The 12,412-nt window shown below is 38.3% G+C and overlaps 1 protein-coding gene across 1 annotated transcript in view; it reads left to right on the forward strand.

The window, feature by feature from the left end:
- The window catches only part of LOC139741400 (clathrin heavy chain 1), a 57,757-nt gene that overhangs the window by 12,796 nt on the left and 32,549 nt on the right, over nt 1-12,412 (forward strand). The window contains exon 2 of the mRNA XM_071651980.1: nt 3,449-3,656. Coding sequence (XP_071508081.1) covers nt 3,449-3,656 — 208 coding nt within the window. The remainder of the gene's footprint in view (nt 1-3,448; nt 3,657-12,412) is intronic.

A 12,412-nucleotide genomic window follows, 5' to 3' on the forward strand; every position in this document is an offset into this window, starting at 1 on the left:
TTTATGGATGAAATTCCTTGTGTTAATATTGTTTCTCTCTTACATTGTAATTGAACATTATTGAGCAACCAATATCAATCATCCAATTACCTTGATGAATAAGTGGCTCAATGCAAATTAATATTTGATAGCCTTTGGCAAATTGATCTTTTTATAGGCTTGATCTTTATGTACTCTCTGGGCCTCAAAATATTACAAGCAACATTCACTTCCTAATGTAGTAATGGCCTCCCAAATGCCTTTAGACTGACACCATGCCTTACAAAATTGCCTAGTAAACGTTGATGCTGTACAATGTTTATTGTCCCCGCCGAACGAGTTCGAGCAGGGGACTATGAAACGGGCTCCGTACGTGTGTGTGTCCGTGTGTCCGTCCGTCCGTCCGTGTGTCCGTCCGTCCGTCCGTCCGTGTGTCCGTGTGTGCGTCCGTGTGTGATCAAAATCTTCAATTTGCTACTTCTCTGTCATTTATGAGCCAAATTTGATTCTGTTTGCTTTATATGATAGCACTACATGGGAGCTTTGAAACTTGTACACAGAATTTCAGTCGTGACCTTTGACCTTGACCTTTGACCTTGACCTTTGACCTATATTGTACATTTTGCTACAAAATGCTACTCCTTCGCCATTTCTAACCCGATTTCGATTCTGTTTGCTTTATATGATGGCACTAGGTGAGGGCTTCAAAACTTCTACACAGAATTTTGACCTTTGACTTCTTTGACCTCTGACCTTGACTTTTGACCTATATTGTACATTTTGCTACAAAATGCTACTCCTTCGCCATTTCTAACCCGATTTCGATTCCGTCTGCTTTATGTGATGGCACTAGGTGAGGGCTTCAAAACTTCTACACAGAATTTTGACCTTTGCCTTCTTTGACCTTTGACCTTGATTTTTGACCTGTATTGTACATTGGCTACAAAATGCTACTCCTTCGCCATTTCTAACCCGATTTTGATTCCGTTTGCTTTATGTGATGGCACTAGGTGAGGGCTTCAAAACTTTTACACAAAATTTTGACCGTTGACTTCTTTGACCTTTGACCTTGATTTTTTACCTATATTGCACATTTTGCTACAAAATGCTACTTCCGGCGGGGACATATATTACGCACCGCGTAATTTCTACTTTTCCTTGTTCAAGTTGAAATGAATAAAGTGGACCTGCACCCTCTGTTATGACTGTTTGAAACTGAGTTTGTGTTGTTATACTGCTTATAATCTTTTGTGGATAATGTTTTCTTCTATGGTCAACACATGTGATTACAAATTGTGTATGTGTCACATGTGCATCAACTTGCCAACAGAGCCCAGGGGGAACAATTTGTAGAGCTAGAGCTGTAGTATGCTATATGCCCTATATTTTGAGAGGTTTTTATTTTTGGGGAATTTTGCAAGTCAGGTGCTATTTGCTAATTTAAAAACACACAAAATATTAACTCTAATGATCCCGACATTGATTTGATGTGCATACAATGTACATCCCATTTCTCCATTCATTGATGTACATCAAGATTGCGAATTGAACCTCTTGCAAAATTGTCGCAAAGTCATGATTTGCAAAAAAATTAGACTAAATAGTGTTTACAGTACAATATGTGTCCAGTGAGTCTATTTTTGTTCAACCCTTATCATGACATTTGAAAAGGATGCAACCATATCCACAATTCAATGCTTAAACTTCATACATTTACTCCAGTAAGATTTCTGTTTGTTTTATTATGAAATGTGTCCACTATCATTTACAAGATGTCATCTGCACATTGACTGTTTTGGAGCTACACAGCTCTTGTACTCATATCAGTTTTTTTCTTAGGCATCCTTGCAGTTCAGTATGTACTGTAAGCCTGTATGTACATTTTTGTACAGCACGATGCAGTAGGACGTGCACTAGCAAGGCTTCCGCACATAATGATGCGTACGCAGTGTTGCAGATGCCCCCATGCACCATCCATGTGTTTGTTAGTTGCATGTGTAAGTGGTGGAGGAGCTACAGTACTCTCCCTTCCCATTGCAAAATGCGTATTCATATTATTAGAGCTGTGTGTGTGTGTGTGTGTGTGTAATATATGATGCGGGGCTCATCACCGATTTGTATAGCATTTGCAGGTCTACACACGTGCTTTGAGGTATGCATGTGTGGGACATGGATAGTTGTCGTCAGGTTTCTGAATGAAAGGATTACAGTGTACAGTATCACTGCCTGCAAATGGCAGAGGAAGCTTCCATATGTTACGACCTCTCATTGTAAACCTCCTGTGTGTGGTTGAGACTACATGTAGGTGTGTGTCTTTGAATGTGCAGTAGTACAGGTGTTGATTAGAAGCGGTGTGCAGGGAGACAGCTTTGAAACATATGGGTCCCTAGATATTTAAACGTGTATGGTAGTGAGTCAAAATGTTGTGAAAATTGCACATTCCTTTGACCATGCACATACTCTAAATGTTCACATGTACAATCCGAGGGTTTTATTTTTGCAAACTTCATGAATTACTGTTACGCCCTGAATCTGACAACACGTGAAAATACCATGAACAGATAGGTATTAGTGCATTTCCTATAGCCTGGGTGACAAATCACAAAAAAAAAACAACATCTCCCAAACATTTCAGTGACCTCATTCACGAGAATATCTGTACACGAAAATTATTCCCCTTGCCTCCTGAAATAGGTAAATCAAGTCATAAGTGCTGTTTCATTATGCTAGAAAAAAAAAGAAAACATGTTGAATTCTCTTCATATTTTCTTGGTATCGTGTCCCTACTGTGGCATCACAAATTGTTGTAGTTTGCTTTAATATCCAATGATGATGGCATACGAATTTACAAATTTGTAGCCAAAACTCATTCCATTTAGGGTAAGGTTCACACCCTTTAAACTGAGTGTTTTTTGTTTTTTTTTGAATCAAGCTTCACCATTTGATGTGCATTCACTGAACCCACATACTGTATAAATTTTGTACTTATACAATGTATAATTTGGGGTAAGTTTTCCTTTGATACTGTGGGGGCCAGTAAAATGAGTGTGCACTTGCCTGAAAAGTACATCTGTACATCTGTATGACCCTCTTGAGAAAATGCCTTTTGGGGCAAGGGGGATAAAATGTGGTGTGTACTGCCCTGCTGTAGAGAGGGACATTATGCGTTCAGATCAGAAAAAAAAATGTTGACCATAGACAAGAATAAAAGCATGAAAGGTCAGTTCATGCAAACTGTCAAAAATAAAAAGAAGAAAAAAAAAAGAACTCAGGATGAGTTCAGATATTATTATATATATAGGTACATGTATAAAGTTTATTTGTTGCCCTTTTCTTGTGTTTGTAAAAGCATATTTTCATTTGGAAGTATTGGTATTCATTCCTGCAAATGACGTAATCATTATCACCTCTGTTGTTCTAATTGATTTATAAAAATCTTCTCTGCTGTCATGTGCTCTGGTACCTACAGCTCCAGAATCTGGGCATCAATGCCGCCAACATCGGGTTCAGCACACTGACCATGGAGTCGGACAAGTACATCTGTGTCCGCGAGAAGGTTGGCGACCAGGCCCAGGTGGTGATCATCGACCTCAATGACTCCGCCAACCCGATCCGGCGGCCCATTTCTGCAGACTCTGCCATCATGAATCCTGCCAGTAAAGTCATTGCGCTCAAAGGTACGATCAAACTTTGTCATAGAGTGCATCCATGTATTACACCAAACTTATGTTGTTGTTTTTTTCTTTTTTCTTTGTATATTGAAATTGATTTGAAATATTTGGTCATTCAGTTTAGTCCATGTTCATGAAAATTTCTGATGACTTGATCATCGGAGATCTCTCCATGTTTCCAGAGATTTTATGATGCTGTCATTGAATGTGAAAGCCAAAATGACATAGTTTCTTCAACCGTAGGGAGAGGAATGTGGGAATAACTGCCTTTCTTAGTTTATTTTTATGAATCCAAAATAGTGTAGACAGGGGAAGTAAAGATCTTGAATATCCAGAGGAACACAGTGTTTCCATAGAGCATCATGGTAGGCCAAAGAAAAGAGAAGACGGCTACATACATGATACAAACTAAATCTTACGTGAGCGGAAGTTGGATGGGGTACGGGTAGAAAAGAAACATTTGCATTTTACAAAAGTGCATGTGCCAGTCGCGCATGTGCGTCGTTGACAAATTCCTATGTGCCTCTGCACCGATATTCCGTGGTTTACGCCGGAATTCCGAATTGGAGAGGCATCGGATTTCATCGGATTTGCGCATCAAATGTTTGTGGGGGCTCTTCGCATTTCCTTTCTTGGCATTTCCCTCTGTGGGTGATGCTGTATTAGTCCCTTGCTACTAAAGCTGCTCCCGCTCAACCTACATGAAGATATGTACAGTACATATGCTAAAGCACTAGGTTTGCACTTGGCAAGTGATGGTGTTGAACGATGCTAGGAAGATCTTGAGTCAAAATTATAATAGTGTAAACATGTGTGAGAGTGTATGTGATGTGTGTGTATGTGTGTGTGGGTCTGTGTATGTTAGTGTTAGAGAGAGATAGAGCAAAACAGCACTTCCTAAGAGCACATGATGCAAGAACTGACCTTCTTAGAATAACTTGATGTAAGATTGACATGCGCAACTTCGTCACTGCCAACTTGGCCCGTGCACATGCTTAATGAATTGGGTTACTGTGCTGGCGAGCGATTCCTTTTCTCCTCCACACACTATAGGTAGCATGCCACTATTGTCACAGTCAAGAGTTGGATGTGACCTGACGATATCAAGGCCTATGGATGTGTCCACTGAAAGTTGTCTTTAAGTGAAATCTGTACTATCTTCACATTCCTTTAATGCATCTTATTATTTCCAAACTTAATGTCCAGAATTTCAAGCAAGGAAGAAATTGAGTTGATTGAAACAGTCTTCCATCAACATTTGCATCCTCATACTTGTATATATGATTTGATGACATTGAAGTACATTGTACTCCAATATAGGGTACATTGTAATTGATAAAAAGTGACTTTGGCGCAAAATTAATGAATGGAACTCCATTCATGGACCTCACTGCGCATACTCGTAGGGAAAAAGGAGGGAAACTGAAAAATCAATGTGGGGCAGAAAATCAATATATGGTCAGTGGTCAGTACAACCCATCAGCATGCGTGGCCACTATGACTGCAACACATTGTGGGCGCCGTCCGGTGAGGATTATTGGTATTATGCATACATACATGCAAGAGAGACGCTGCATCTCATTTAAACATATAGTAGATGCTCAATGTACAGCCTGCCTTGACTTTGCTGAGAGATTGAGGAGTAAAGTGGGTCGGGTTACATGCAGTTCAAGTGGCCCTCTCTTCACAGAGGCTGTACTTCTACTCTGGAACAAAAGAGAAGAAAAAAAAATGACAGATGAACTGATCAAGCTAGTATTGCACTTCTGATCTGTCATTTACAAATGTAGCATTCACAGTGTACAATGTAGTACCAGCAACCTACAAAATCACAACAAAATGAAACCAGACAATTACTGTAGAAGGGATTTGTGCTTGTTTCTACTAATGTTTACAAAACGCTACAACGAAATGCAACTGGAAAGCATTTAATTGACCTTGATTATGTTTGTCTGTCAGTTACACATGTCATACCATTTTTATACCCCCTGAATATGATACTCCTCATTAGACAGTTTTTGTTCTGTTTTGTTTTTTCTTGTGTTTTTTTTTTTGGGGGGGGGGGGAGGAGGGGAAGGGACACCTTATTCCTGTACAAGCTAATCATAGCGAATTAATACATATTGTATTAAATATACAATGTATGTATCTGAATGAAACTTAGCATTAATATGTTAGTTCAGTTCAGTTCAATGACAATCATTTCCAGCAATTTATACATGAGTACAATCAACAATGTGTTCTATTATAACTTGCTGGGGCACATCTCTAGAAGTAATGAACTTGTAATGAGTATGCCCTTAACATTTATGAATGCAGAAAAAGTGGAAATTTTTGCGGTATTGAAATTTTCGCGCAACTAGAAACAAGCGCGAAAATAAGCATGCAAAAATAAGCATGCGAATATAAGCACGTGAATACTTTTGCTCGCCATATGTTCCAGTAATTGATGTCTTGATTCCATGAAATTAAGAACACACGAAACTTGTCTTACACGGCCAAGTGCGAAAAATTAGTCGCGCGAAAATATCCACTTTTGCAGTACAATGTATGATATGTAGTAGTATACAAAATTATGATATTAAAATGGAGATACAAAACAGATACCCTTAGGAACAAGGACAAAGACAGAGATGAAGACAAATGTATGGCAATGAAGAACTGCCTTTGAAGTCAGTATATATCAAAATAAAAGCTCAAAATCTTAATTTCAGGTGATAGTACCTGAAATGGTGTAATACATATATTTGCAATTAATTTGTTATACTACTATGCTGCAGATACTCTGTAATAATGTTGTTGCAAAAGCAGTGAATGTGTATAATATTTGATTGTTGCTTAACTGAAATCATACAACTTCAGAAATTAAATAATAACTGAAAATCAAACATTTTTTATTCTGAAAATTTATAGCGCAAGTCAATGTCATTCATTTGAAAGATCATTATAAATGTTTAATTTGGAGCTCAAATGTACAGTGTACAGCTGTATAACTGTACATGCAGATACATTGTATACAGAGTCTACTTTTTTTTGTAGAAGAAAAAAAAAGAAATAATTCAGTCAAACTCGTACCAGCAAAAAATTCCGTCAGACTACTTGTGATGGCTTTGAGCTGCAGGTGCATAAAATTAGTGGTCAAAGATCAAGGCCAAAGTGTTGAATGACTTGATGGTAAAGATATGAATGTATTAACTTTCAGAACAATTTTGATCACACTTGTGTCAGGTGCAGTGACCCCGTTTACAGTGCGAGGCTCAGCCGCGGCTTGGCCGCGGCCGTGCCCAGCCCCGCTTGAGTGTAAACGTGCAAAAGGCCAAAATTGGCCTCGCATTTGGCCTCCCTCTGGAGGTAGTCTCGGCCGCGGCCGAGCCCGGCCTTTTCTTGGTGTAAACGCAAACTGGGCCAAATGCGCGGCCAATTGCGCGGCCAATTTTAGTCTGGCTTCCAAACCCTCTGCCCGTATCTTTTGCTATTCAGGATATTAACCCCCTCAACGTCGAAAACTATAGTATAGTTTAAGGTGGTTTTGTCCTGCAAAGGATTTTTTTCCTTCGGCAAAGGCCTTTGCCCGAATGGCGACTTCGTCGCCACGGACTTCATTTGGCAAAGGGTCTGAAAACCAGACAATAACAAATTGCATTTGTTTACAAGCAGAGCGCCACTACGACAAAATATTTAGAGGTTTGAATCAAAAGCGCGGCCGAGCCTGGCAGTGTAAACGGACAAAATTGCGGGGCCCGGCCTCGCAATTGAGGCTGGGCTCGGCCCAGCCCTGCACTGTAAACGGGGTCATAGATAATTGGTCACAAAACTGGTCAGAGATTTTACTCAAAGGTTGTTACTGCATTAGTTAAAGATTTCATGGCAGGTAATGAAATTTTATTAAGAAATACTTCTAGTTTGAGAGAAAAAAATTTTGAAAAAAAAGAAAGCAGATTAGTTGGTAAAAAAAAGATCTTTTTGTAAAAGACAGTTTCATCAGGAGGCATACAATTATAGCTAAAGCTGCATGCAAATTGTTATACTCTGCCTTAGTGTTTCTGATATCTGAGGTATTGGATTACGAGAGTTAATATGAACAACAGACGGTACTACAGTGTTGCAGTCTTGGCGACCATTTAAAACGCATCATGATAACCACTTTAAAAAAAAAACAAAAACAAAAATGGATAAATACACCTAGAAGAAAATATCATTGGCTTTGGGAATGTTTCATGTTACTTCAATATAAGTCACTATTAATCATTAGTAATGAAATGGAGTACTTTGTACTTTCGGAATCATTGATTTTATACCATTTATCATTATCTGGACTTCTGCTGCTTTTACACAAACTTCATGAATGTAACAGTAGATAGAAGTCCCTGTGTTCATGATAATTAGACAAATTTGTATAGCGCAGCTACTATGTACATATACTCTACTGCGCTGTGATGTAACAGAGCTCCTGTCTCTGATTAGACACACGAAAATAAATAACAAATTAATCAAAGGCTTCTGAAAAAAGATAAGTCTTCAATAAAGATTTGAAGACAACAAGTGATGATGCCTTCCTCAGTTTCTCAGGTAATGTATTCCAAAGTTTTGGAGCAGCACAGCTGAAGGCACAGTCCCCTAAAGTTACTTTCGTTTTTAAGTGAGATTGCTTTAGAAGCAACTTATCCTGTGTACTTTGTAAATTATGAGAATATGAGTGTGATTTCATTGATATCAATTCTGATAGATAACCAGGTGCTTGACCATACAATACTTTATAAACGAGTATCAAAATTTTAAATACAATTCTCTGTCTTACTGGCAACCAATGTAACTTCTTCAAAACAGGTGTAATATGTGAAAATTTTGACGAACTGAACACAAGTCTCGCACATGCATTCTGTACACGCTGAAGCTTGGTTATCTGTGAATCTGGTAAACCAAACAATAGCCCATTACAATAATCAAGCCTATTGCTAATGAATGCGTGAACAAGAGTTTCAGCGTCTTCCTGGCTCAAATATCTACGAATGTGACGCAAGTTATGCAACATATAAAAAGCAGACTTGCATGTGGTTGATATATGCTTCTCCATGTTTAAACGAGAATCAAGCCATACACCCAGGTTTTTCACAGAGCTCGATGGTTTAACTTCCAAATCTCCAACTGATATCTTACTAATATCCAGCTTTGCTACTTGTCTTGGTGTCCCCACAACAAGAAACTCAGTCTTTCCATCATTAAGCATTAACTTATGTTTGGACATCCAAGAACGGACATAACATATACAGAATTCTAAGTTTGAAATACTATCAATGTGTTGTTCACTATCAGGACTGAAGGAAATATACAACTGTGTATCGTCAGCATAACAATGACAAGAAATATTCGGGAAACAACATTGAATACCCTTGATCAGATTACTTGTATAAAGTGTAAAAAGAAGGGGCCCAAGGCGTGACCCCTGAGGCACCCCGTATGGAACATCAAAATTCTTTGACATTACATCCTCTATCATAATCTTTTGCTGTCTGTTAAAAAGATAAGACTCAATCCATGCAAGGACAGACTCACTCATGCCAAAAGATGAATGTAATATTTTCACTAATATCCCATGATCGATAGTATCAAATGCAGCACTTAGATCGAGCAATACCAAAAATGTTACCTTTTTATCATCCATTGCCAATAAAATATCATTCTTGATCTTAATTAAGGCCGTTTCTGTGCTATGAAACTGCCTGTATGCAGACTGCATACATGGAAGCAATTCATTACCCTGTAGGTGTTCTAAAATCTGCTGAGTAGCAGCTCCTTCAACCAGTTTTGATACATATTGTAGATTGCTAACTGGTCTTAGGTTGTCATAACTCACTTCCATACCACGTTTTTTGAGAAGTGGCCTAACTAGTGCCATTTTCCACTCAGATGGAAAGAGACCACTGGAGAGAGACACATTGATGAGTTTAGTAAAGACCGGGAGGAGTGATTCTGTGCAATGCAAAACAAGGTTTGTTGGCATGGGATCCAAGGAGCAGGACTTTTTGCTCAGACTAGAAACTAATTTCTCAACATCTCTTACAGATAACATTTTGAAATGATTGAAGTTTGCATTGTGTGAAATCTGAAAATCTATATCATCAAAAGGACAAATCCCATCATCTACAGAGGACTCAATCTGAGAATGAATTTTTACTATCTTATCACAGAAGAATTTTCCCAGATCATCAACAAATGTCCTCTTATCAATATGGTGAGGTATTACAACATGAAACTTTGTCATATTCAGCAGTGATTTAGTAACATTGAAGAGACACCTTTGATCTGAACTATTTTCTTTGATCATTTGAGAGTAATATGTACGACGTGCACTATTCATAACAAATAAAGTTCTATTACGGGCAGCTTTGAAATTCTCATAATCAAGAGGAGATTTCGTTCTCAACCATTTCTTCTCAGCTTTCCTTCTTATTCTTTTTTGTGTTCTTACATCATCTGTGAACCATGGTACCCGTGGATGAGATGACACAGTCTTGGTAATCAAAGGTGCATGTTTGTCCAAAATTGAACTAAGTGTATCATTGTATAGGATAACCAACTCTGAACTGATGTTGTGAACACATTGAAATAGAAGATTGAAAAACCATTGCCATTGTAGCATACAAAAATGTTGCACCATTGATATGCAGTGCAGGTAGTCACATGATACTGTAAGTCCAGGAATGTTTGTGTACGTTTTGATTTTGTGAGAGTGAAGATTTGTGAAATTAAAGTGCATGCGAAAGTTCTTGTCTACACTATGCATTGAATGCCAGTGGCAATTTGTGAAAATTTCATGCCACGAAAAAGGCATTCAGCTCCAATTCAAGAAAATTTCATGCAGTGAAAATATATTGCTTTATAGTACGTCATACAGCACTACATTTGGTATGTACAGTGGGTGTAGTCTTTACGCATCTACCCATCTAGACTATAAAAATCTCTGATCAGTCATTACAGTACCATGGAGATGTGCCATTAATACCAGCAATCAGGAGTTGTAGATGTGCACGGAGAGCCTGCAAATAGCGTCAGGCCATCAGCGGGGTGAGAGGATGCGTTTAATCACACAGGAGTGTCCCACACAACAGGGATTACTCATCGCTTTAAGTCCCCACTTGTGGGACAACCTGGCTTCCTGGTGCTTGTGTTGTAATTGACCTACATGTGTACTCTACTGCGTACATCTGCAAGGCAGGTTGCTCTTTGACAGCAACTCTATGATTTCCTCTTTTTTTTTCTCTCTCTCTTTCTCTTTATGCCATTGTGAAGTAGGCACTACTGGCGGTGGAATTCTGCTGCAGAAAACCTAGGGAAATATGATTCTTCAGGCCGTGATTGACAGCCTCATCGTGATAATTCTTGTTTTTATTATATTTTCAATGCTGCGCTAAGACTTTCCTATTTGCAGTTGATTAGTTAGCAGTGGGCTTAAAGAGAAAGTGTAATTTCCTTGAGTAGGAGTTAACTAAAAATAGAAAAGATTTGACTAGATAGAAAAGAGGTTTAATAGAATGATAAAAGTTTTCCGTAATTTGCGAAAATTGTACTGTTCCCTCTATCATACTGACAAATTTTAACTCAAGAGAGAGCATGGGAGGGTGAGAGAGAGAAAAGGAGAGAAATGTAATTTTGAATAAAATATAGAAAATAGTGAAAACACTTTCACCGTGACATTGGTAATCTAGCGGGCACGGGCAAGGCAGGTAAAAAAGCTGTGTGACTACATGGCCATGATGCCACATGCTTCTCAAATATTTTCTTTCATTGTGATGTAATGTCTCTAGATTTACACACAACCCCCCTCCCGAAAAAAGGGTTCTCCTTTGCCTTGATGTGACAATAGAGAGGACATTATGTCCTAACACCCACACCCACGTTAAGATAAAGTAAGTCAGCACCTTTCTGCGAATGCAAGATAATAATCATGGTTCTGATATTCGTGTTGAAAGCAAAAAAAATATATATAAAATGGTGCATAAAAGATAAATTAAAGCTGCATCATACCTGTATAGAATTTTTTTTTTTTTTCTGAATACCCCATAGGATACCATGGTTGTGATATAAGGATGGTTCAAGTGGACATGACTGCCAATATTTTGAATGTCTAAATTCTTGTCTGATTTTTACCACTCTATCTTTTCAAAGGTTTTGCATTCATTCAAAGAAGCCAACTTCGAGATGAATATTTTGGAAACTAAATGAATGCAAGAGAAATAGACAGTTTTGAGAGGGCACAGGAATCTAGCTCATTTCAGAAATGAAATGAATATTTATAGTGGTAGTTGATAATATTCAATATTTTCTGAAATTTTGTGTTTTTCGCCGCTTCTATTTTCTTCATTTTAATTGTATCAGGTGCTTTTAGTTGATAGGAGTTAATGTTTTACTCTTCATGTGGGAGGAAGTGCAGTATTAGCCATGTCCTTTTTCTGATGGTCATGACAGTTTCCTCTGATTAATCTTGAGCTGATTAATTATTGCTGACGTATCTCATGGCTTTTTCTATTAATTTTGTGCTACCTCTCAGCCCTCATTAGCATGAATTCTTGGGGTCTGGCTCAAACTTGACTCCAGCAAGTGTCTGTAATTTAGTATTGGGCCTTTGACATTGATAACAAATTTTGTGCCAAAGGATATCTGCTTCATGTCATTACTGTACACTTGATTGGGTATCGGTTAATCTGCACTGCTAATAGTCATAGAAGTCCCTTTGTCCCAGACCTATTCAAAGTGGTATGGTT

The sequence above is a fragment of the Diadema antillarum genome, unplaced genomic scaffold, assembly GCF_040938485.1.
Source record: "Diadema antillarum isolate AM-2024a unplaced genomic scaffold, OU_Dant_1.0 seq00000927_RagTag, whole genome shotgun sequence".
Taxonomy (NCBI): Eukaryota; Metazoa; Echinodermata; class Echinoidea; order Diadematoida; family Diadematidae; genus Diadema; species Diadema antillarum.